This window comes from Dermacentor variabilis, chromosome 1 (genome assembly GCF_050947875.1).
Source record: "Dermacentor variabilis isolate Ectoservices chromosome 1, ASM5094787v1, whole genome shotgun sequence".
NCBI classification, from domain to species: Eukaryota; Metazoa; Arthropoda; class Arachnida; order Ixodida; family Ixodidae; genus Dermacentor; species Dermacentor variabilis.
Genome location: NC_134568.1, coordinates 64,274,426 through 64,300,728, shown reverse-complemented (window position 1 = coordinate 64,300,728; position 26,303 = coordinate 64,274,426). Strand labels below are relative to the sequence as shown.

General features: G+C 44.2%; 1 protein-coding gene across 1 annotated transcript in view; it reads right to left on the bottom strand.

Moving 5' to 3' along the window:
• The window catches only part of Megf8 (multiple EGF like domains 8), a 209,229-nt gene that overhangs the window by 52,729 nt on the left and 130,197 nt on the right, over positions 1–26,303 (bottom strand). The window contains exons 26-27 of the mRNA XM_075688154.1: positions 14,135–14,349; positions 9,226–9,490 (exon numbers count right to left, since the gene is read on the bottom strand). Of these exons, the coding sequence (XP_075544269.1) occupies positions 9,226–9,490; positions 14,135–14,349 (480 nt within the window). The remainder of the gene's footprint in view (positions 1–9,225; positions 9,491–14,134; positions 14,350–26,303) is intronic.

Below are 26,303 nucleotides of genomic sequence, written 5' to 3'. Positions count from 1 at the left end.
ACGATTTACTCGTGAGGCAAAACAAGCTCACTCTCATGGCATCCAAACCACATATTAAAAAAACACCTCAGGTCGCTGCATAACTACTAATCGAGAGTTGTGAAATTATCACAAGAATTTATGATGCAGTTATCAAAATATAAAGTGTACAACATGATAATGAGTGCTTGCTAACTAATTTTTTCTTTTTTACTAGTGAGCGATACCCACACCACCTCATTCACGCTGCATGGTATCACAGAGTGCGGAGAGATCAATGCATCGCTACAGGTCGATAAAGTGTGGCATTAACGCATCCCTCCAACCACTTGATTTCTTTAAAACAAGGCAAAATGCCGACCTTTCCTATTCCCCCTCAACATCCTCCATTCTGAAGGAGTGAAGCAGTGCCAGCGGCAGTAAAGTGGCAGTGACTCGCCTACGACGTTATGGTTAAAGGGCTCGTCACTGCACCCCGCAGTGGCCGCAGTATTTACGCTATGCAGCAGACGCAGTGACGCACAACTGTTAAGTGCATAGCAGGGCTGCAGTGCATGCTCACGTGCTCCAGTCTGGCTGTGCTACATGACGTGGACCAGTTTTATCCTGCACGGATAGTAGGCAAATCCAGATTGTGCATTTTGAAGTGCTGTCAACAGCTGAATATAACAAAGAGATACACCTTTGAGCACATGGAAAAAAATAGAGAAAAATATTTTAATTAAATTCTGCGGTATTCCGTGCCAAAACAATGATTTTATTATGAGGCACGCAGAAAAATTGAAAAGAAGTGCAGAGAAAAAAGGATGACAGAAAAGGTAGAACGTTAGCATTCCTAGACCATTTGGAACATTCGGCTTTCTAAGCCGTGCGCTTGGTGCAGAACAGAGGAGACAAAAGAAACTGCTTGGAAAGGTGATGTGTCTCGGTGGATTCTGCCTTCCTGATAATGTTCAAAGTCTCTTGAATTGTGGTCCAAAGTTTGCAAATGAGCCCAGGAACAGTGCTGTTCACATGTCTCTTGACAGAGATGTAGCTGAAAGTGCTATTCCTGAGGAATGTGAAAGATGTACTGAAGGAATTGATTATCTGCTATCCCAAGAAACCTTCATTCCTAATAAGCGTGTCAAAGAAACAGCTGACTACCTCAGGACAAATAACATTGCCTTACTACCTGCTGAAAAGAGGGTGGCTTTGCAGTCTTGTCATTTGCAATGTACCAGGAGAAGGCACAGCAGGCAATTGTCAAGAATTTCATTCAGGTTGATGTTTCGCTTGCCAAGGTGAAAGAAAAGGATTTACAACTGTGTGAAATGATAAGCCTCACAGAACTTCACAAGAACCTTAAGAATGTATGAAAAGTTGCTTTAGAAGCTCCTATTTATGCATCTTGGCATTAAAAAACTGCCAAGATACATAAATAGGAGGTCCTGCATCAAGCAATCTGATGGGAACAGGTCGTCTGCTTCCCGAGTTGCACACCTTCGAGGTGCATTGCCATCATGGTTGGAGCTTGTTATGCTAGGAATCCTTTTGACGCAAGTCTGGAGTGTGGTATCCACCACTAAGCCGACGTGTGCATTGCCTAGAGAGAGAGAGAAATTTACTTACAGAAAGGCAGAGAGGTCAGCCTGAGCTGTAACTTGCTCTGGCCTGCTACTCTACACTGGGGAAGAGGGACGGGGAGGGAAAGGGCTGATGAATGATGATGGTATAAGGAAGAGATGCGTATATACAAATTCACAGAGTTGTGGCCTCTCTAAAGCCGTGCGTCCAGCCCAGTACATGCATTGCCTATGTACTCGCACAACCAAACATAAAGATTACGTTTCCTTCCAGCCTCAGAACTTATGTAACTGTAGTAGAGATAAATGCAAAAGGAATAGTACTACACATGCCACTCGGCACGAGAAAAAATAGGTGCGAGCAGCTATCCAGCACAGTCAACTTACATTAATTCAACCCTGATGGAACTATCGAAATCGATTGACTTATTCAGTGGTTCAAATTAGGTAAAATGCAGAAAAAGATGACAAAACAACAAAGTAGATTCATTTGGCAGTATTTGACTGATTGTAATGCGCCCCAGAATCAGACACGCGCCAGCTTTCCATGTGTACAAAGCAGAAAACTAACATATATATTACATTAAAGCTCCGAAATGAAGTAGAAATCTAACGTGCACCCAATATTTTAGGGAGAAAAAGAAAAGGGGAGAGGGGGGGGGGGGGGGCGACTGGAAGTATGTGGTGCCCACAGCACCTGTCAATTTCTGCTGAAAGAAGAAACACAACATTGACCAGGTGACCTAACGCTGTAGGCAGGGCACTGCTATCGGCACCGGCCTGTCTCTTCGAAACTGAGGGCATTGAGGGGGAATGAGAAAGGCACGGAGCAAGAATTTTTCACGATGCAAAACAACACTTGCTCCAGCATGTCAATAAAGTCACGATGGAGAGAACAATGCTGACGCACCCTCCGTCATTCAAGTCAGCTCGTGGAGAACAGGAGGACGTGTGTGGTGCGCTCGCCATGGAGGCTTGCCGGTTCAAGGTTATTCGGGACCATCCGCAGCTAGTCGCTTCTACGCATGAATGAATGCATTCGTTTTTGATACCGGCCCTTGCTTTCCCACATTTAAAAGCAGTGGCACAAACATTTTGCAGAGTCGTAGCAAATGTGGCAGGTGGCATCTCGATTTGCTCACCATCGCAAGCAGGTCACATCCTCATATCTTGACCTGCAGAAGCCTCTGTCTTAGCATGCTTCATGCATTTCACATATGTCACATCACATTCAGTTGGCTTTCTTTTCTGTGAATGAAAGACAACTAGCTGGGACAGTCCAAAAATTGGCTGTTTCAGCTCGTCTAGAAGAACTTTAGCCCCTAGTTCACCATAATACCACCTCCTCTCTATGTTGCTCTCCAAGAAGTTCTTGCAAGCATATTAGCGACACATTAGCTCTCAATTTTTGGGGGGGATCGCATGAGCCCGCACTTACAACTGTACCAAGTCACTGGGCACCTTGAAGGTTGCCTTGTAGGATGCATGGCCACTGCTGCAGTTCAGCCAACATATTTCTGCCTCATCCCCAAATGTCAGAAATGGAAAGTGCTTGCTTTTGTAGTACAGTAAAACCTCGTTAAACCGTACCCGCTTAAACAGTAGTTTCGGTTTAAAAGTAGTAAAGTCAATTCCCCGACTCAGCGGCCATTGAACATAATGTATTTTGTATCCGCATAAACCGTACCAGCTTATTGCGTACGCATCGGTTAAAACGTAGCGTTTCCACTTTTCGTCGCGCAAACACGGCGGTGCGTCGTCTCCATCGGGCGGCCCGGCAGAACAACAAGCCTCAGAGGTCGGTACAACGGCCTCCAAGCGCCCTGTGTGTTTGCACGTGAAGCCGCATCAACATCAACATCATTTCGACGCCGCATGGACGCTGTGCCAGAGAGCGTTGTGGCGTCGTGCAAGCGAGGACTCGCGTCATGCCGAAGCTAGGATAAAAAAGACGCCGGGTGCTCAGCATAGAAGAAAAATTAGACATCATCCGTGCTACCGAACGTGACACGAAGAAGTCGGCGCTGGCCCGCGACATGGATCTGCTGTTGACTACAGTGTGTGGCATTTGGAATGCGAAGTTGCTCGGCAGCGCTGCTGCGACCGCGAAGAGATGTCTGCTACGAGGTTCGACTTTTCACCATCGTTGCCGCTGTTGTTGCCGAAGTGTCAACTAGCGACAGTGATGAGGACGACACGGAAAGCGACAGCACGGGCTATTCAGGCCCGACAGTGGCAGAAGCTGCGCGTTACGTCAGCCTCATGAATGCGATCGTCGCAAGGAAAACAGGGCCGCGATAACGTAACTATTCCAAACGAAAAGTTTTCCGAACTCCGGCACCCGGCAATGAAAAAGGCGCCCCGGGACTTATGCAGCACTACTGCGCGCGTGCACGGAGAATACGTAACGCCAACGAGGAATCTGCCGTGCGAGTGTTTGCCGAGAGGAGGGGGGCTGGCTCAGAAGCTGGCACGCAGCTTCAGTAAGTTTGAGGCCGCTGTCGTCGTGCTAGGCCGCCGCGACATCAAATGAAAATAACACTTACGTCCCGCGAAGTGAATAAATACTGCATGTTTTTTCTCCTTTCATTGCACTCTCTCCGAGTTCGGTTTTCGACAGGTAAGTGGGCGATCTCATGCTATTTCGCTTAAACAGTACTACCGTTTAGTACGTACTTTTTCCGAGCTCCGGCCGACTACGGTTTAACGAGGTTTCACTGTAATTTGAAAAGCATGCGCGCGTGTCTGTGAAACTGGCGCCGCTGGCCAATATGGCCCGCAAAAACAAGAGAGACAGACAGCCTGCAAACTGCGAAGAAAACCATGACAGTTTGCTCGTCAGAGCACATTGTGCCCCCACTAATCCGAGCTTTGCCTCCCAAGTTTACCTATGCATGCACGCTGCATGTGAGCTAGTGAATTCATGAGACTAGCAGACGTAACCTGCACAGGAAAACTGTTGGTAGCTTCTTTCATAGGCAGCACAGCATGTAATTTGAGCAGTACTAAGCAATTACTGCTGCAAAAATGTCCGCCGCTTCTGTATCTCAACTTTATCAACTGAAATCTGGGAAAATTTACAAAATATGGGATGATATTGCAATTTTTGTGCATTGTGCCCATAGAAGAGCATGTAAGCGATGGGAATGTGCCTGCCACGTCATCTGCCATGCTGCGATGAAAACTGCATTTCCTCCATGCCAAACTGTGATGCTACGACACTGTCCACATGCACTGTTACAGAAGGACAAATTCCCCTTCTAAAATACTTCTTTTCTCTGAAAGGTATATATTTCCATTGTAGTATCTACGCTTATGTTATAACATAACATATACAGTAGAACTCCGTCGACACGTCCCTGTTATGTACATTTTCCCGCAGCCAACGTTCGCAATCGACAACACAAAAAATGACCCAATAGAGTTACACTCATTTCTTACCAGTTCATACGTTCCCGGAAAACAAGATTTTTCAGCACCAAGATTCAGTACGTCAGCAAAATGCAACCGTATGATAAGTTTTCCGGCTGCTAGATCCCATGTAAACAAGAAAATGCGCGAGGCGCGTGCGATGGAGCACAGTACATAGCTGCCCGCCACAGCAGTTTCACTGCAATACTCGCCCACTCGTCTCACGTGAAAATGCCGGGACACACTCAGCTTCTCATTTCGGTACCAGCAAATCTTCTCTGGGGCTGTTGCACGCGGCATTCACAGCTACCACCATCAATCCTACTACGATAAGTTTTTTTGCCAATCTGTTTCACAGTGTGTGGTGCCGTTGGAAGCGTAGCGCACGCTTTTAATAGGCGATAACTGAAACACGCCACTGTTCCCTGCTGCGGACTGCGATCATATATGTTTCCTGGCTGCTAGACCCCATGCGAAAAATAAATGGTGCCAGGCACGCGCGGAATCGAGAACAGTATTTAGCCGCCTACCTCATGTGAAAACAACGGCACGCAGTTTCTTATTCCGGTACCAGCAAATCTCCACCAAGCCTATTGTGATAAGCATCTTCACCTATCTGTTTTACAGAGTGTGGTGCATGTATTTGCAATCCTTTGTTTAGTACACAGAGACTAGTAACCAGACTTTTAACATTTCATCACTGTGAAACATTTGGTTAGTTTCTAATACACTGAATAACTTCCTTTTCAAAAATTACTATGAATAGTTAGTGTGTAATATTCTATTCGTATTCGAAACTTTGAATATTTCCCCACTTCTAATGTAAACACAATATGAATTGTGCTTACAAGTGCTACCATTTATGAATTCCTCAACCCTAGAGTGACAGGTTCTGCTTACTATTAGTGGGTTTAAGCTTGTTGCACCTGCTGAGTTGCTTGTAACCTTTTTTTTGTACCTTATGTTGTTTGGGTGGCTTGTTGATATTTGAGTGTTTAAAAAATTGTAATTCAACATACAATTCTAGCATTCATGAGACCTTTGACGAGGTAAAATAACCAGGCAACCTGAACTGCTAGACTCTTGAACTCTCATTAGGAATGAGAAGAGCGGCAGAAAAGGTGCCACCATCATTGTTTAGGAGGGCAAGGTAGCCTGGCAATCAAAGATGACAACTGACCTTTAACGTTTTTTATGTTTGTTATTAATTCAATCATCTTTCAAAGTTTGTATAGAAATATAATGTGCAAAGTGTACTTTTAGTCTCATGCGTGACCAACGGTGGCGCTGCGAAAGCGCTCCGGTGGTGTTAAACAGGGGACCTGCCTTTGTCGTCTGTTACGCTTCAGCTAGAATAGCTTCATTTACATGCATTTGCTCATGCTCCGACCTTGTGAGCACGTAGCATGCCATTCTCAGATTACTCTAATTTGAGAGTAATTACTCTCTCTGAGAGTAATTTACTCTAATTACTCTAAATCTCTATTTCTTTTTCTAGTATAAGTTTGCCAGCATTAAAAGGACAGCAAACGTACACTGAAATTTCGATGTAACGAACTTCAGGGTACCGTGTCAAATTATTCGATATTCTGAAAGGTTGTTAAAGTGAATGCCCCAAAATCAACCATTCTACCCATCAACTCATCAGTTGTCATCGTATGAGCTATCTACAAAAATGTCGCTCTTGGCTCTCGGCCCGTGCTGTTGCTATTTTCCATAGCTTCTACTGCCACACACCAATTAACCATTGTATAGTAAGGGTGGCACTTGAAAAAGGGACACTCATGCTGACATAACCATTGACAAGGAGGAAGCTTCCTGTTGCCTCCAAAGTGCAATGTTTCTTTCTGTTTGTTTGTTTTTCACATTCCTTGCCGTGGATACCGCAACTGTCTTGCTCAAGCCAGACAATTGAACTATTCCAAAGCACAAGCGCATGTAAACTACACCACTGGGAAAGTGAGACCGTGTGACACCCCCGTAAGCACGGAGGTTATATTCTTCCACACACGTAGCTCTTGCAGCCGCAGAAAGAAGTGCAAAAGAAAGAAAGCGTGCGCAGAAAGAAGGAAGCTACGTGCCTTGGTTGCTGGGCAACACATGTCTGGGCCAGTGACTATCTGGGCGGAGCATGTGCTGGCAAAACCTGATACAGCAGTGTCTCCGCAAAAGAAGAGGGAGGGGCAATGAAAAAGAAAAGGTCCTTCACTGTGTTTTTCTCCTCCGCCGTCTCAGGTTTTCTGAACTCGTGCAACACGGTGCCCGCTTTCTGTGCCTTGTTGTGTGCTAGCCTACAGTTCCAGCTGCCGTGAAGGATACACAAGAATCTAAGAATCACCAGATATTTAAATATTAATTCGTAGTACTGATTCATTGTTAACATGACACGGAAACTGAATAACGATCATTATTCTGAAAAGTTTATTATGCTGAAGTTCGTACTACTGAAATCGTATTTTTACATTGAAACCATAAGCAGTTAGCAAGGATTTCTGAAAGTTTGTTAATCTGAAAAAAGTTTGTTATTGCGGTATTCGCAGTAATGAGGTTTCACTGTATACTTAATGTATCCTCCATGTGACCATCCGAAATGGTAGCCCTGTGGCTATGGTCTTTTCACAGAGGAACGCTCATGCATATACTTAGATTTAGCAGCAATTTAAGGAACCCCAACCTGGTCAAAATTAATCCGAAGTCTTCCACTACGGCATGCCTAATAATTATCTTTAAAGAATATTATGGGGTTTTACGCGCCAAAACCACTTTCTGATTATGATGCACGCCGTAGTGGAGGACTCAGGAAATTTTGACCACCTGGGATTCTTTAACGTGGACCTAAATCTAAGTACACGGGTGTTTTCGCATTTCGCCCCCATCGCAATGCAGCCGCCGTGGCCGGGATTCGATCCCGCGACCTCGTGCTCAGCAGCCCAACACCATAGCCACTGAGCAACCACGGCGGCTAATAATTATTTGTGAAGGTCAGTACTACAGCACAAAACTTTGTAACTTTGTTTTGCCCAATAATTTTGCCCTTCTATCAGACACTGTAGATCACATTTTGATGCAATGCCGCTAAAGCAGTGTATGCATTTACACACTTCAGTGACCACCTAGTTTCCTGAGAATGGTATCAAACGTTGTTCATGATATGCTTAATGTGCTGGACAGCGAAAAAATTGGAATCCTTGTGGCCAATGGAGCGGGCGACCAAATGCGCAGCACGTGCTGGACAGACAAACAGTATTGCAGAGCAGACACAGTAGCTGAAGGTGAAATGCTGCAGTTCCTCGTCAAAGACAGGCCGACAAATCATTATGAGTGTGCTACGACAACAGAACAGCAATGGTGAGAAACCAATGCCATGCATCTACGGGTACACACTGATGACTAGCAGACGACGCCAGGAGCAATCCACACTAAATGTGGTGAATATGATGATTGCTTGATTTCGCAGGGAATAGTGACCTGGATCATTCCATATGTAATGTTCTACAAACTTGCAGATCTGCATTTCAATAACTCGAGCAGAGCAGGTTGGCTGACAGTGTCAAGTAGCTTTCACGTAGAGAGCGCACGCGCCGCGTGGCTGCGGAGTCCCCCCACTGATGTCACATGTGAGAGGGTGTCACTTAAGGCATTTGAGGCTATTATTTAAATCCCCCTTGAGGCCTTAATTTTGTTTACATATATATAAATAGTTCTGGCAATTTTTTTGCAAAGTTGCAGCTTTGCAAAATAAGCAGCACATGTGCTGCTTATTTACATCTGTTTTTAGAAGGTTACCCACTTGTTGGCCTTATTTCACCTGGTCTCCCTACACAAACCTAGTTGCAAGTTCCATATGCTCCAGAATTATTTTCCTTACTTCTTATACTATGTAGTCACCTCTTCGTACGTTCACCTTTGCTTTGTTTTTGTCGTATATCTTGCTTCCTAAATTTTCTCCAGACTAAACACACTTCAGTTGCAGTATAAGGTAACATGTCAACATCAAATAAGAATTTGAATTTTTTTCTGTCCTGTCACACTTTTACGTCTAGCTTTGTGTGCAAAAGAGTGAAGACAAACCCCTCCTATCACTTTACTTTGCACAAATGTTAACAAAATGAGAAACCCTAAAGAGAACAGCTCTGATTACCACATAAGGCTGTTGATGCTTGAGAGTCAGCACAGTATGACGATCGTTTGTTATCGCTATAATTGATTTCCTCCACTGTCCAACAGCTTCCTTGGAATGGCAAAAAGAGAGCTGAGCATGGCCACTCACCTGGCAAAGGATGGCCATGCAAGAAGACAGAGGCTGGACCACAAGAGCCACCTGTGGGCCCCCTATGTCCCCCACGCATGCAGAGGCCCCTTCCATTGGCACCCGGGGCACGGAGACCACACCAGCCACACCGTGGATCACGCAGGCAATGGGCTGCCTGGCCGTGAACATAGCACGGCACCCCGCACGCTTCCACAGACCCACCGAGAACCTGTCCACATGCCCCTCCTTCACACCGCAGGCCCACGTAGCTGGGAGTCATGCACTGCACGCAACCAAAATGAACATTCAAAATGCATGAGTATTTTGCCCTCCTGGGGGACAGACTGCATGTATAAAATTCTATAGATATAAATAGTACACTGGATATTCTTTTAGCAGCATTGTTAAACCCTGTGCTCAAGGAATATTGAAAGGAACATCATTGAGACAAAGGTAAGGTGACCCTTCATTATACATTTATAGCATACTTAATAAGAAACCAAAGTTGACTGGGTTATGCAGAAGGTCTCCGATTTCATCCCCAGCACTGCAAAGCTTTGAGAAATGAGAATGACAGCTCTCGCCATTCAGAATTTTGCAGCGAGTGAGCTTTTGCTTTACTTGCAACTATGAACTCTTGACAAAGGGCATCCATTACTACAAAGAGCATCCATGACTAACACAGAATGCAGTGAAACAACCACTTGTCATCTTTATCTTAAAAAGAAGATTGCTCAGGACAAAATATGTGTATATCCATGTACCTTTGGCTTTTGTCTGATAATAGAGCTTAACCTCTATTGCATAAGGATGAAGCCATTGATTTAAACACACTAGAAAATGTCTCCCCAGCCATGGTGGCATTTTGCTCCTGTCATATGAACAACTGCCCATGCCCGGGTGAATTTTTGCATTTTTGCATGGCCATATCGATCGACAAAGGCATGACATTTTCTCATAGTGGCCTTCCCATGCAGCAAAGTATCTCTCCCTTGTGTGAATACCCCTTTCCTAGATACGCTATAGGTTGCGCCTTAACATGCACAGGTAGTGGAAAGTGCAAGGCGCGGGCCCCATTTGCCATGTTTTCCCATATCTGGTCCATTAGGCACTCATTTAATGTGGCTGTCAGACAATTGCCAGAAACTAAAATGACAGCTATACGCTAAGAAGATAATGGCTAAAAACGTAAAAGTACATAAAACACACGCATACAAAACGAAGGACGAATGGAAGTGGGAAACAACACGGAGAGTGCTGACTTTGAAGTGATTTTATTATTAGCAGAAAGAACACTTATGTAGGAAGTGTGCTATGAAAAAAAAAATAAAAAAACAGAAGCAAGAGTGTCACCAAATCACACTAAAGAGAACCACCAAATCTTCTGTGTCACGACAGAGGCACGCATGATGTTAAAATAATCTAACTTGTTAACGTTGAGGACAACTGATGGCACAATTACACTCATTTATTTATTTATTTATTTATTTATTTATTCATTTATTTATTTATTCATACTACAGCCTCAATGAGGCTATTGCAGGAGTGGGATGAACAACAAACATACAAACATTTACAGACAAGCTTGCGTGAATTGCTTCAGTGGTAGTGAACGGATGTTGTAGACTCAATGAGGCTATTGCAAGAGTGGGATGAACAACAAACAAACAAACATTTATAAACAAGCTTGCGTGAATTGTTTCAGTGGTAGTGAATGGATATTGCCCGTAATGAATTCCAGACATCAATTGTTGATGGCAAAAAAAAAAAACTGTATTTAAAGGGATCAGTGTGGGCAAAAAAGGTTGAGATATTTAAAGGATGGCGACTCCTCGTACATGAGGGTTTGGAAAAAGTCAAATAGCTATCTAGAGAGGAGAGGCGAGGAGAATTGATTAACATGTGAAGGAATTTTAGGCATTCAAGTTTGCGACGCTCTGCAAGAGGAGTGAGGCCAAGTAGGGGGAAGAGAGTTAGACAGCGAAAATTCCTTGTCATATCTCCTACAAACAAAATGCAATGCCTTTTTTTTTTCACTGATACTAGTTTTTTGACGTCACAGTGTTTGTGTGGATTCCATACAATGCAGCCATATTCGAGGATGGGGCGAATTAGGATTTTATATGTAAAAAGTTTAGTTGCTTGAGGAGCAAGACACGACGTACAATGTAAGTAACCTAGTCTTTTAAGGGCCTTGTTACAGGCGACATCAATGTGTTTTGAGCATGACAAATCAAGTATTAGTAGGATACCTAAATATTTTAATTCGAAGACCCTATTTAAAGTAATATTGTTAAAGGCATAGGGAAAGAAGGAAGGACATGAGCGTCATGTAAAGGACATGGAGACAGTTTTGGAATATTTGATATTCATTTGCCATGCTTTGGACCAGTTACAGAAGCCAGCAATATAATTGTTAAGGACAACATAATCAGACGGAGATTTAATTGTATGATATAAAGTGCAATGATCTGCAAAAAGGCGTATTTTAACTGAGGTGTGTAGGGGGAGATCATTAATATAAAGCCAGAATAAAAGAGGACCCAGTACAGGCCTTGGGGAACCCCTGATGAAACAGGCATCAAGGGTGAGTTAGTAGAGTTGAAACATACATATTGCGAATGCTGGGAAAGAAAGTCCGATATCCAGCCAACCAAAGATGCATTTTTTAGTATAGCAAACAGCTTGTGCATAAGTTTAAGGTGCAAAGCAGTGTCGAAGGCCTTTGCAAAGTCTATAAAAATAGCATCAATCTGGTCACCCAAGTTCTAAAGAGCTGCTGATGTCATGAACGAATTCTGTCAGTTGTGTTACAGTGCTAAGGCCACGTCTAAAACCACGCTGGAAAGTGCATAAAATTTTGTTAGTTTCAAGAAATTCTATATTATGTTTAAGGATAATGTGTTCGAGTAATTTACATGAGTGTGCTGTTAAAGGGCCCCCACCAGGTGCGGCCATTTTTAGCTGACAAGTGCAGAGCATACATTGCGTGTCTGCAAAGTATTACATCGCTACGCGCCGCGGAAAGATCTGAAATTTCAATCCAAAGGCTGTTTTTTCTTCTCGCGGCCGCTGTGCTCCAAGCTGGAGGATGATGTACTCGCGTCCCTGCGCTTACGTACTCAGGTCTGCAGTGCGATGTCGCTCATGGTGACACGTGACTTTGAGAATTATTCAAGGCACTATCTGTTATTTGTGTTATCTGTTGCTTGAATTAACGAACTGAAGTTTAGAGAAATACAAAAACACACAAACGGAATGTGTGCATGTTTTTTGTTTTACTTCGCACCGAAGAAAGAGAGATGTACTTCTGCTTTGTCTGCTTGTTACCACGGTCGTGCAGTCACGTGCACAGGTACCGAAACTATGCCATTTTCTACCGTGCTACAGCACGTGATCAAGCTCTGCAATGTGCTTGTTCTGCCTCTGCATTCGTGTAGCACTGAATTATGCCGCTAGTCATGTTTCCTTGTGCACAGCACGCAAAATCGTGCGCTGCGCGAACGAGACAACAGCTCATGTGTGACCGCATCAGTGAAAGTGCGTAGCACCGGAAAAAAAAAAGCAAGGAGAAAAAAAAAAAAAGAAGGCGGGGCCTGTGACATATGCGTCACGCGATCCTCGAGGTCTGGCATGGTAGAAAGCAGGGAGGAATTTCGCTTGCGGAGGCTAGACGGGGCGAGAGGAGAGAGCGTCTTGCTTGGCAGTGGAACCCACCTGCTGAAATCATGGGTTCGCGGCACTGAAATATTTCAATCTCGGTTATTAATGAGCAGACTTGAAAAAAAATTTTTGGCAGAACACTCCCTAGAGGACATGTAACAACTTCCAGCGTATAACCAAAATTTGCTATGGGGCCTGGTGAGGGACCCTTTAAGGAGATTGGCCTATAGTTAGATAACAATTGAATTTTACCCGACTTAAATACGGGCAGAAGTGAAACAAGTTTCCACGAGAAAGGAAGGGTGGCAGTTGAGAGAGATTTTCTAAAGATAATTGTTAGAGATCTGCTGCACCAAAGAAAGTATCGAACAAGAACAACACTCGGGATAGCGTCAGGACCACATGACTTCTTGGTGTCTAAATTTAGGATTAAGTTAAGTACACCTTCAGGCGACAGTGATATATCGTCGATTGGAGGGTATGGTTCGGAATCAAAAACAGGGCTTACAGAGTTATCAGTCGTAAAGACAGAGTGTAAGTAGGTGTTAAAAGAAGAAGCTATTGTCTGCGAACCAGAAAGTGCAACATTGTTCATTATTAACGTGTCTGAGGATGACCCCAATGGTAGGATAGCTTTCCAAGATTTATCGGGATTAGCCATCATTAAATTCGGCAAGGTTACCTTGTAATAAAATTATTTTGCAGCAACCATTTTAGACCAGAGTTCCTTTTTAGTGCTATGGAATTGCATAAGTTTAGTTGAGTCACTAGAGCATTTCGATCGACATAATCTGGCCACACGACGTGATAAACGCGAATGGTCACTAGTCATCCAAGGAATTTCAGTGTTTGTTTCAGTGAATTTCAGTGAATTTCATTGTTTTTAAAGGAATAAAAAGGTTCATACACTTACTGACAAGATTTTCGAAGAAACTTGTCAAGGTATTGGTATATCACACCATCTCGGCTACCTCAATTATATTTCCTTTGTTAGTAATATTTTCTCCATTCCTACCAATAGCTATGCAGCCAAAAAAATTCAATTTGCCGCCACACTCTTTGCAATGTATTGCCAGATGCCCTTCTCATTATTGTCATGTTAACACAGGAGGTAATTTATGCAATGTCCACACCCAACACAGTATTTGTTGCACAAGAAGAAGATCTTGTACAAGAGACAATGGTCTCTGCCATTATGACTTTCCATGTCTAGTTTGGCTCATACTCCCCTTACATGTTCCCCTTACAAAGACTGAGAACGTACTTCAGCCAGGGCAGAGCTCCAGCGACACTCGTGCCAGCCACCTTCACCTCCTGCACTGGCAAGGCACTCGGTGCAAGATGTGTGCTGGCTGCAGCGCTTGGGGCAGGGCCGTGGAGGATTTGACTCCACCGGGAAACTCGACGCATCCTTCAGTGTTCTCCCCACACAGGTCCAGTCAAAGATTGGACGAACATTAACTGTGTGACCAAGTTCACCTGCACAAAAGCCCAGCAGCACAATTTTTTATCAGCGGCTGTACAACCATTCACAGAGAGATACATCCTTCATCACAGTTCTGAAACGTGCATGAATTTAGAATATTTCTGGATATGTCAAGCATTGCCAACAGACACAAAGACTAAACTTTTTGGTACAAAGAAGCAGCAAGATTAAACCTATTTGAGAATGTTCGAGACAAAATTGCGTGCCATCAATGCAGTTAACTTAAGTATGCTGAACATGAAGAAGATTGCAGGACACTTCAGCATTCGCTACCACATGCCTTCATAAATTATGATTTCTGAAAACTCCTAAAGACAGTGTAAAAAAGATTACTGAAGTTTCCTTCTTTTTCATTTGGCCACAGATTTTAAGGCTACACTTCATAAGAAATAATCCCATTACTACTATTATTATTACTATTAATACCTCTTTTATTTATCAATGGAATAAGTCTTTACATTAACATATGCGTGTAATGCACCATCTAACAGGACTTATGAGATAGGTGTAAAATTGTAATTTTAGTAGAAAAACACATTACACTTCTTACTTTAAAGGACAGAGTAGGGGAAAATATGTGTTTTGAATGATATCCTCTTGGAAAGCAAACAGTAAACTTTACCCAACATGTTGCGACTGCCGAATTGCCAGACAATGCCCAAGGCTGCAAGATATGCTGGTATTTTGGGTAGCCTTTTCCCCCAAACCTTTTGAGCACCTTAGGACATTGCTACATGAAGCCACCACATCATTTAGCCCCTGATTTCAAGGACAAAAATCTTGAAACTGATGCCAGTCCCAAGGACCACTAGTAAATTAACATGCTTTGGGCATTGGCTGGTACCAGTTCCATAGTTGGAGCATGTTTCACAATGTCAGTGATTCAAGAGTTAATTCATTTTAATTAATTAATAAGCTTACCAGCCATTATTTCACACTTTCTGACTTCCAATACCACAAATCATTAAAAATATTGCCCCTTTAGCTTTAACCTATATAGGATTATCTGGCAGTTCTTGAAGAAGCCCCTGGAATAAGCTAGTGTGAGCTCAAGCATATTTCGAAGACACCATCTGATAGATACTGATGTATTAAATACAGTACAAAGTTATGATCGGCGCACTGTCGAGCTGCTCCACTAAATTAAATAGCCCTTTTTTAAATGATGCGTGTGCACATCATGCGTGCGCTTTGATTTCATGCCTGAAACTACTTCCTTGGTTCACATAAACTTGCCAACGTGCCATGCATCATTTATATTTGTTCTCTTGAAACACTTCAGCATGAACTTTTGCAGCTCTAGTACAAGATTAGAATGCAGCAGAAACATGCCCATGATGTGGCTATCGCTGAGCTCAGTGGAAATCAATTGTGACGGGATAGAAATGCCAAGGATGATTATGCTTTAATAAAACTGTACAAAGAAATGGGTAATTTGTTATGTGGACTGTGGCAACAAAATGAAGTTCAATGAAAAGAAATAACACTGCTACCATTCTACATCAAAATTTTGATGGGATAATTTTACCCTAACACTCAAAAAAGAAAGAGGACAAAAAAATGCAAAGTAGCCATTTAAATACAACATGCAATGCTACTAACTGTGCCCACAATTTCAAACAATAGGGTCAAAAAAGCAATTGCCATATTTTCCACAGTTCAGGCTTCATTCATAAATTCAAGAGGTGAAAAGTGCCATTTCCTATGAAGCAAGCAATCAATGAAGTATGTGATCCAACCCATTTTTATTCTTCTGTGAATTTCCTTCTCATGGTCAGGGTTCCCTGTGATTAGTTGACCTAGGTAAATGTACTCCTTTACAGACTCTAGAGGCTGACTTGCGATCCTGAACTCTTGTTCCCTTGCCCGGTTATTTATCATTATCTTTGTCTTCTGCATATTAATCTTCAACCCCACTCTTACACTCTCCCTGTTAAGGTCCTCAATCGTTTGTTGTAACTCGTCCGCAGTGTTGTTGAATAGAAAAATGTCATCAGCAAACCGAACGTTGCTGAGGTATTTGCCGTCGATCCTTACTCCTAAACCTTCCCAGTTTAATAGCTTGAATACTTCTTCCAAGCATGCAGTGAATAGCATTGGAGAGATTGTGCCTCTTTGTTTGACCCCTTTCCTTATAGGTACCTTCCTACTTTTCTTGAATAGAACCAAGACAGCTGTGGACTCTTTTTAAATATTTCCCAAGATTTTTTACGTATGCCTCCTGTACTCCTTGATTACGTAATGCCTCTATGACTGCTGGTTTCTCTACTGAATCAAATGCTTTTTCGTAATCTATGAAAGCCATATAGAGAGGCTTATTGTACTCTGCGGATTTCTCGATAACTTCATTAATGACATGAATGTGATCCATTATCGAGTATCTCTTCCTGAAGCCAGCCTGTTCCCTCGGTTGACTAAAGTCCAGTGTTGCCCTTATTCTATTGGAGATTATTTTGGTAAATATTTTACATAATACTGGGAGTAAACTAATGGGCCTATAATTTTTCAGTTCTTTAATGTCTCCCTTTTTGTGGATTAGTATGTTTGCATTCTTCCAGTTTTCTGGGATCCTTGCTGTCGATAGACACTTCGTATAGAGAGCCGCCAGTTTTTCTAGCATTATGTCTCCTCCATATTTGATTAAATCGACTGTTATTCCATCTTCTCCTGACACTTTTCCCTGATTCATGTCTTGCAAGGCCCTTCTGACCTCATCTTTAGTTATAGGAGGAGTTTCTGTATCCTGTTCATTATTGTTTCGAATAGGGTACTCCCGAGTCCTCTGGGTACTGTACAGGTCAGTATAGAATTCTTCCGATGCTTTTATTATACCTTTGAGATTGCTGATGATATTACCCTGCTTATCTTTCAGTGCATACATCTTGGTCTGTTCTATGCCAAGTTTCCTTTTCACTCATTTCAGGCTGCGTCCATTTTTTTCGGCTTCTTCAGTCTTTCTCACATTATAATTTGGAGTATCACTTATTTTTGCCTTGTTGATAAGTTTTGACAGTTTCACAAATTCTATCTGATCTCTTGAGTTTGACACTTTCATTCTTTGTCGGTTGTTTATTAGGTCCTTTGTTACTTGGGAGAGCTTGCCTACTGGTTGCCTTTGTGCCTTGCCTCCCACTTCAATTGCTGCCAATGAAGCCAGCCTCCTTACAGTTTCACTTATTACCTCTATGTCATCATCATCATCATCTCTCTGTTCTAAGGCTGCATATTTGCAAGTACCAGCCTAAATTTGTCTGCTTTTACCCTTCTAGTAGTAACACATAAATACCCAAGAAAGTGGTTGGGGAAATCGCGCCGCGGTCACTCAATTGGTTAGAGCATCACATGCGTAATGCGAAGATGTGGGATCATTCCCCACTTGCGGCAAGTTGTTTTTTCATCCACTTTCATTGCCATTAATTTATAATTTCTTTAATTCAATTACAGGGTGTCTACCAAGTTGACATTTCCAAATTCCCTGAGTTTTCCAGGTTTTCCCTGAGTGCCTTTGCAAAATTCCCTGGGTGATGCAGAACTAGTTCTTTGTAAAGACGAGCTGAAACCAGATTGCCCGATGCGGTCATTCTCTAGTAAGCATAAAAAAAAAACAACTTAATCCAATTTGAATACTAAGGAGTAGTGTTCATGTTATTCAAAAAGAAAATAGAAGGGTGGGGTTAGTAAAATGCAAAGCAAATAAGATATCTTCAAAAAAAATTGCAAATCGAGTCGGACATTCTCAAATGCGAATAAAAAAGGAGATGCATACAAAAGCAAATATTTTCGAATATGAACTATTTCTATCAACTGATAGGAAGCTCAGTGGTATGAGGCCCGAACTTTGTCACGACTGAGATTCTCTCTCAACAGCTCGTAAGTCAACCTCAAATGTCCTGATCATACTCTCAGCCCATGCACGACTCCTCACTGTTATGTTTCACTGCTTTAAAGAGTTTATTTTTGTTTGTATTAGGGACACTTGCATCTCGGCATCAGCCAACACTTTGTTTTTTGAGCTCAAGCTCCTTCAAAATGGCGGCAGCATGCTTCCTTTCCCGTTGATTCCTCAATGCGCAGGTCTTTTCTGTTCCTGTACTCCTTCCGCCACTCGTTCGCCCCACAGACCATTAGAAGCATCTTCTTTGTCAGTTGCACAGTCCACGTCCGAGTTTTCAAACTCCTTAGGGGCCGCGAAAACGTCCGAAAAATTGACCAGTTGGAAAAAAATAAATGCATGTCATTTACTGCCCTTAATGGCTCAAACCACCACAGGCACATTCAAAAACGCTCTGAAGGCCTTTCGGGACACGTATTAGGCATATCGGTGCTCACACTGTGACAGGAAACACCGATTGCGCGCGTGTATAATTAAGGAATACATACTGTGTCCCGTGGCAATTGCCCCTTCCCACGCTTGTTAAGCTTCACTGCAATACTTTTGCGCATGCTTCAACAAGTAAGATTTCTATACGGAGGCGAAGCTGACTTTAGGGAACTGGCATTACGCAACGCACAGCGCTTTATAAGCCAATCGCGAGGACCGCAAAGGCGGAGTCCGTGCCATTGCTGACAGCAGCGAATTCTTTCAATAAAGAACACGGCACATAATGGCAAGAGGCCTAGCGTTGCCGCAGCGTTGGCTACGGCTGCCAGCGGATCTGCGTGCCAGAGCGCTGATTTCAGGCGGCGAGGTAATCAAAATGGCAGCAGTGGTGACTTTTATTAATACCGTTTCGGACCTGCGGTCACGACAAAACGTCCGGAAAATCGGACGGCGAAGAGTTCTTGCGTCCGAAATTATAGATGTTCTAATACATTGGCTCTAGGGAGACGTGGTGGTGCCGCGAAGCAGTCCAAATAATTGGGAATCCGGAAAGTCGGTCGTTGACTGTACATTGACAACTCCTCCAGCCGCCGACAGGACGTCAAAGACGATTCATTACGATTTCTTCTGCCTGTTGCTCGATTCAGAATTACCGCGACTTTCAACCCTTTCAATAAAATTACAGCTAATTTTACCTGATAGAGACACCAATTCCCAGAGTTTTCCAGACTACTCAAAATCCCTGAGAATTCCCGGTTTTCCCGGTTGGTAGATACCCTGTAGTTAGTAAGTACAAGTAATTTACCCTATGTTTTCCTTGGTGTCCTTGTTTACTGTCGAAGGAGGAAGAAGAAGTGCCTCGGAAGAAGAACACCCATAGCTGTGGTCTCTTCATTTTCCTGTGTCTCGGACGTTTTTCGACATCAGCTAGAGGCTGTGCAAGGGGCACAACGTCATCCTCCGGGATGGGGGATAGGAATCCCACCCAAGCGTTTGACCCTAGTCGTCCACCACTGGTTGCATCGAAGACAAGGGATTGCACTGGCCCTCCTTCCATTATCGCCCTTGAATCTTCCGACAGCTCAACGGTTGAAGAAATGGAATCGGACAACGATTTCACACATGCCATGGGTCGCCGTTTGAAGAGAAAACTCAGGAGGACATCAACAGACAGTGAATCGTTGCCCAGGCAGGACACTGGTAAGCAATCATTCACTGTTGCTTACGTCCCTACCACAGCTACCGACAATCTGAATACCTTGAACAGGCAGAGCTTAACGGAGTACTTTGAACGAATTGCGCCAGGCCAAGTCAGCAAGATCAGAATTAATGCACGGAGGAACATCTTCTCGGTTGACGTGAACAACAAGTCAATTCTGGATATGCTAAAGGCTGCCACACTGCTAGGAAACATCCCAGTGCGCTCCTTCTTTGCGTATGGAAAAGGAACCTCGACTGGCGTTATCTCTGACGTGGACAAAGAAATCGCTGACACTGACCTCAAGAGGCTTTTGAATTTCACCGCACCAATAGTGGAGATTCATCGCTTTGGTCAATCCCAGTGTATTAAAATAGTCTTTGACTCTGAAACATTACCTGACTACGTAAAAGTAGGATACGTAAGACACCGTGTGCACCCTTACGTGCCAAAACTGGTGCAGTGTCGGATGTGTTTCAAAATAGGACACGTAAGCGCAGCTTGCAAGGGCGGCGTAACATGCCAACAGTGTGGAGGGGCCCATCAAAATGATAGCTGCGATGCTACTATCTTAATATGTCCCAATTGCGCCGGTCCACATGAAGCAACATCAAAAGAGTGCCAGAAAATCAAGGACGAAATGCCAGTGCTTCAAAAGATGGTGCGGGACAACTCCACTCACAGACAGGCTGCTACATCGATACGCCGCCGCAGACGCCGATCGCGACACAGACGACAGCAAGACAAGAGTACTTCCCGTACAGATGGACCATCGTCTACATGGCAAACTCCTCGCTTGCCAAGTTTGCTCCTGTGAACAAGATGAAGGCCCGATGTACCTTCTTCGGCGGCAGCACGTGGAACACATGCGCAGCATAAAACGACGATTCCGCCGACCGACTCTGACATTGACTGGCCGTCGCTCCCATCCAAACAAACAGGCTTGAATGCGTCGGGTGATGCGTCTGCAAAGGCGGCTGAGAATGATAAGACCGAAAATGAAAAAAGTACGAAGTATGCTGCAACACCTGATAACAACGATGCGTTCAGTTCTCTGCGGACTACAGATGCCGGTTGCTAAGACTGCGCTACATGTTCTAGATGCTTTGGAACCGCTCCTCGCGGCTCTACAATAAGACATCATGGCGCTATCTTTTGAAAACCACTTACGAAGATCTGCAATAATGCAGTGGAATGCCAGATGCCTACGAGGCTGCCTCGCAGACTTTCGGCAATGGATGTTCAAATACCAGTTTCCCGTGGCTGTAATATGTGAACCAAACATGACGTCTTTACTAAGCGTATCTGGATATGTGCCACTGTGGTCAAGAAATGACCACAATTTAAGCAAAGTGCTCACTTTTGTTCGTCGGAATTTAACGTGCCTTCGTAAAGACATTCCTGCACACGCTTCCAACGAGTACGTTTGCATAACACTGAAGTACAAGCGGTGCACATTCTCAGTAATTGGCGGATATATACACCCAACATCGAGCATAGACTGTTCATATTTGCTGTCCATACTGAAAACTTGACCGGGTCCCCACAGAGTCATCGGCGACTTTAATGCCCACCATACCATGTGGGGATCTGCTTCGATGAACGCCCGCGGAAGAGACTTGGCTGACTTCATGCTTAGTCAAGGCTTGATGGTGATCAATGATGGCTCGCCAACATACCTTCGAGGCTCTTACTACAGCAGTTGTCTTGACATTGCGTTTGTTTCAAAAAGTCTGTTGTCTGCTACACGATGGTGCACTGATCTCGACACCCATGGAAGTGACCATCTAACAACATATATACAGTTGAAATGGTTACATCCCCCAGCTCCGCACACTGTGCGTTCTATCGATTGGCCAACATTTCGAGAAGCTGTGAACACCGCATGTCAAGCCATCCAAGCACCATCCAATATTGAAGATGTCATCGTGACAACATTACGCGACACAACAAAACACATCAGCGCACCTTCACCTAGATCACCTATATATGACCAGTACGAGCAACTTCGCGTGATACGGCGTCGAGCAGAACGGAAATACAGAAGGACCAAGTCACCATTAGACGTCACTGCATCACGCCGGGCGCAGCGTCATGTCCTGCGCCACCTTGACAAACTTGACAAACAACGCTGGAGATCATTCTGTGGCTCTCTGGATCCGAGAAAACCTCTCTCTAGAATTTGGAAAATTGTACGAAGCCTTCGCTCGCCTCCACAACAGCTTCACCCGTTCAGCGCTGTGGCCATACGGCAAGGCCGGTGTGAAGTTGAGGTCGCCGATGACTTCTGCAAATTACTTGTGAGCTCCTCTAACGATATACCAACGCAATCACGACTGACTTTCCCACCATCTAGTGATCACCGTCTAGCCGCGCCTTTTACTATGCACGAACTCGACGCTGTGATATCTACTTCCCACCGGTCAACTTGTCCAGGGCCAGACTGAATTACATACTCCGCGATTTGTCATCTTGGAGTAGAAGCTCGAGAAACTCTCCTGACGCTCTACAACTCTATGTGGTACACAGCAACTGTGCCTAATCACTGGAAGTGCAGTCGTCTTGTGGCTTTGCTAAAATGTGGGAAATGCCCACATGATCTCTCACATTATCGGCCAATAGCCTTGGCAAGCTGTGTCGGTAAAGTGATGGAGAGGATGGTACTGAGCAGACTGGAATGGCTACTTGAGAAAAGCGGCGGACTTCCTGATTTTATCAATGGATTCAGAAGAGGCCGATCGTCCATTGACGGTGTGATCGACCTAGTATCTTCTGTTCAACAGGAAAAGAGACGCCATCGTCTGGTATGCACAATATTTCTGGATATCAAAGGTGCCTACGACAACGCTTTCCACCATTCGATTCTTCGGGCGCTTGAGGATATTGGAGTTGGTGGCTGGATGTATGCATGGCTGCAGAGTTACCTCAGTGGCCGCACCATCTTCATGTCCACTTCAGATGGCGAGGCTGATAGACATGACGTTCGCAGGGGTGTTCCGCAGGGTGGTGTCCTTAGCCCAATATTATTCAATATCATACTGGTGGGCCTTGCAGACGAGCTACCTGAAACAGTGTGTATCAGTACGTACGCGGATGATATTTTTATCTGGTCATCTGGGGTCACACGTCTACAAGTGCGTGCAAGGCTTCAACGTGCGGTTACCATAACGGCGATGTATTTGCGCCGTAGAGGCCTGCAACTCTCAGCAACTAAGTGTGCAGTCATGGCATTCACGCGCAAATCAATGTCAAATTATCCAATCGTTGTCGACGGAACGGCGCTCCCTTTAGTCACCCACCACAGATTTCTTGGCATGATAATATACCGCAGTCTTTCTTGGACCAAAGATGTTACTGCACTTAGGGCTAAACTGACCAACTTCATACACGTTCTTCGTGTAATATCAGGATTGAGATAGGGCCCCTCTGAGTGAAGTTTGCTCCAAGTGTACCAGGCACTTCTTGTGGGCTACATACGCTACAGCATGCCTGTGTTATCTAACATGGGGTCATCTTGTATACGCACGCTGGAGAGCCTTCAGGCACAAGCACTACGGATATGTCTTGGCTTGCCACGCTGCACGTCAACTAAGGGCACAATAGCGGAAGCACGGGCTTGTCCGATCGACATATACATACAGGTCTTGTGAACCTGTGCAAACCTATCTTTGCCTGCTAACCAGACACCCACACCATCCACTGTCAACACTTACAAGCACCAACCTTGACTGTGGTTTTTCTAAAGCTATTGCATGTCACGCAAGTATTATACCTGCAGGATTCCAGGCCACCGACATTCCCGCAACACCTCCATGGACATTGCCAAGACCACTAGTGAGGCTCCAGATACCCGGAATCATGAAGAAATCTCACGTTTCCTCCATTGGCTTGAAACAGCTCACCCTGTCCCATATATTTACATTATATAGTGGGAGTGTACAAGTATATACCGATGGTTCGGTTACACCATCTGCCACAACGGCCACATTTGTCATCCCACAACTTGGAATTACTCGACGATTTAGATTAGACCACAAATCGACATCTACGGCTGCGGAACTTGTGGGAATACGGGAGGCTGTCCGTTTTATGAGAACGCAGACACTTCATAAATGGACGATATTGTGCGATGCCAAATCAGCGCTACAGGCGCTAAAATGTTTTTTAAAGAAAGGACCATACTACCAGCCCGTGCTGGAAATCGTCGAACTTCATCACAGTGCCGAGTTAAGTGGCCACGTGATCACCTTTCGATGGGTGCCTAGTCATTGTGGTGTATTTGGCAATGAACTCGCTGACAGTGAGGCAAGATCGGCGTCCTCTTCCTCTGACGAAGTATGGATTGCCTACTCGCGACCTGACACCAACTCCATGATCAAGGCACTCATGCAGGACCTTACAAAAGCTTACAGAGCCCACTACGACAACATTCACAGACGTCTACATATGACTGACCCAGACAGTAAATTCTGTTTGCCCCCGAAGCTTACACGGAGCAAAACATCATTGCTACACAGGATTTGGCTCGGCGTTGCTTTCACCCGTCGCTACGCGCACCTCATCGGCCAATCGAACAGCCCTGATTGTGATCACTGCCAGACGCCTGAAACACTGCAACACCTACTGTGCGACTGCCCAGCATATATGCTGGAGCGAAGGACGTTAGAAAGTTTCTTAGCCAGCGTTGGCAGGCAACCACTGTCGGAGGAAGCTATCCTCGGCCCATGGCCTGACACTGCAATTTCAATGCGTGCAACAAAAGTATTGTTGAAGTTTCTGCAGGACACCAAGCTCGACGAGCGGCTCTAGCAAGACAACTGTCTCATGTACATAAGCACTCACCACTTCTCTTATCATCATCATCCATCCCAATACTTTCACTCCCCTTCCCTCTTCCCCAGTGCAGAGTAGCAGACTAGAGCGCACTAGCTCAGGTCTACCTCTCTGTCTTTCCTATCAATAAATCCTATTCAAATTCAATTGTTTATTGTCTTCTCATGATATGATGGATAACTGAGCAAGTGGGATTAATTCAATCAGGGAAAGCAAAGAGAAGGATAAACACACTGATGTGCACCAGTGAATCACAGTGATAGCGCTGGCAACTGTGTGCAATTGCACAACAATATGACAGTGCCTAGGCTACCCGTTCCAATCTGAATTCACTCTTGCTATTTGCTCTCAGTTATGACAGCAAGAAATAAATGGTAAAATTGGTCATCACTTAGTCTCATTTCAGGCTGATGACAAAGCATTGTGACGTTTTGTCATTATTTTTTAAATCAACTGTTTGCTTTAAAGCTGTTACGCCTAAGACGCCAACGAGCCACAAAAGTGTTTTTATTTCTACATGTTCGATGGGGCCACAGCATTTAGCACTGGTCATGCATTGGCCCCATAGAAGAAGCCCAATTCTCCTCTGCATCGTTAATTCACTGATCCGCTGAAGCATGATACGTAATGATGGCATGCTAAAACACTGAGCATGTGGCATGTTACCTCAGTTCTGTAGCAGGCCCACAACAACGCTGTGGGCATAATGTATCATCTACCTATCACAGCAAAGTATCGTGCAAAGCTAAAATGCTAAATTCTCATGGTACACGACGTTATGATGTCTAGTGATGCATCGGACTACAATCTATGGACTATGTTTTTCTGAAAGGCAGCCTATGGGAGTGAGACATGTCATTTAAAAGGGACACTAAAGGCAAATGCTAAGTCTACGTGGACTGTTTAAATATCATTCCAGAAACCTCACAGCACATGTTTCATGCCAAGAAAAGACTTTGTTTATGAGTAAATAGCACCTGAAAGGTCCAAATACCTTTATCGCAATTAAAATCTCCCACCACCAACCAGGGAGTGGCGACATTGCTTATGCCATCACTGCCCTTTGCTGCCCTTGGTGAGTAAAATGGCGCCTGATAGACAGCGGTATGGTTTTTTGTACACAATGCAAATGCGCGGCCATAGAGAAATCGATTCAAGACAAAGCGTTAGTTTCGCCACTGTAGCTACTTTTGGTCAAGTGGCGTGGACCGTTCGGGAATCCCGTGACATCACATGGACGTGAAATTCTCTGCTACTTGCAGTTTGTGCGAGTTTCACGAGCCAGGAAAACCTGTGCAGCACTACGCAATAACGAAACTAATGAAACTCGAAGTGTGGACGAAAACGAAACCTTTTGACCGCCCGCATCATTGTCAATGAGTTCTTTTTTTTAAAAATTAAACAGAACAGGACAATTAGCATTTTCTTTTGTCTTATAATGCAATACAATGATGTTTTTATAACGAGTGGTTAAGTACTACAGTAAGATTCCGAGCAAGTGCCCCCGCTATGGTGCAAGATAATCAATCCAATTAAGCTTGCGGGGGGGCCCTTGCTCGGTTGTGGACCAAAATTCAAGGGCTGTCTGCCCCGGA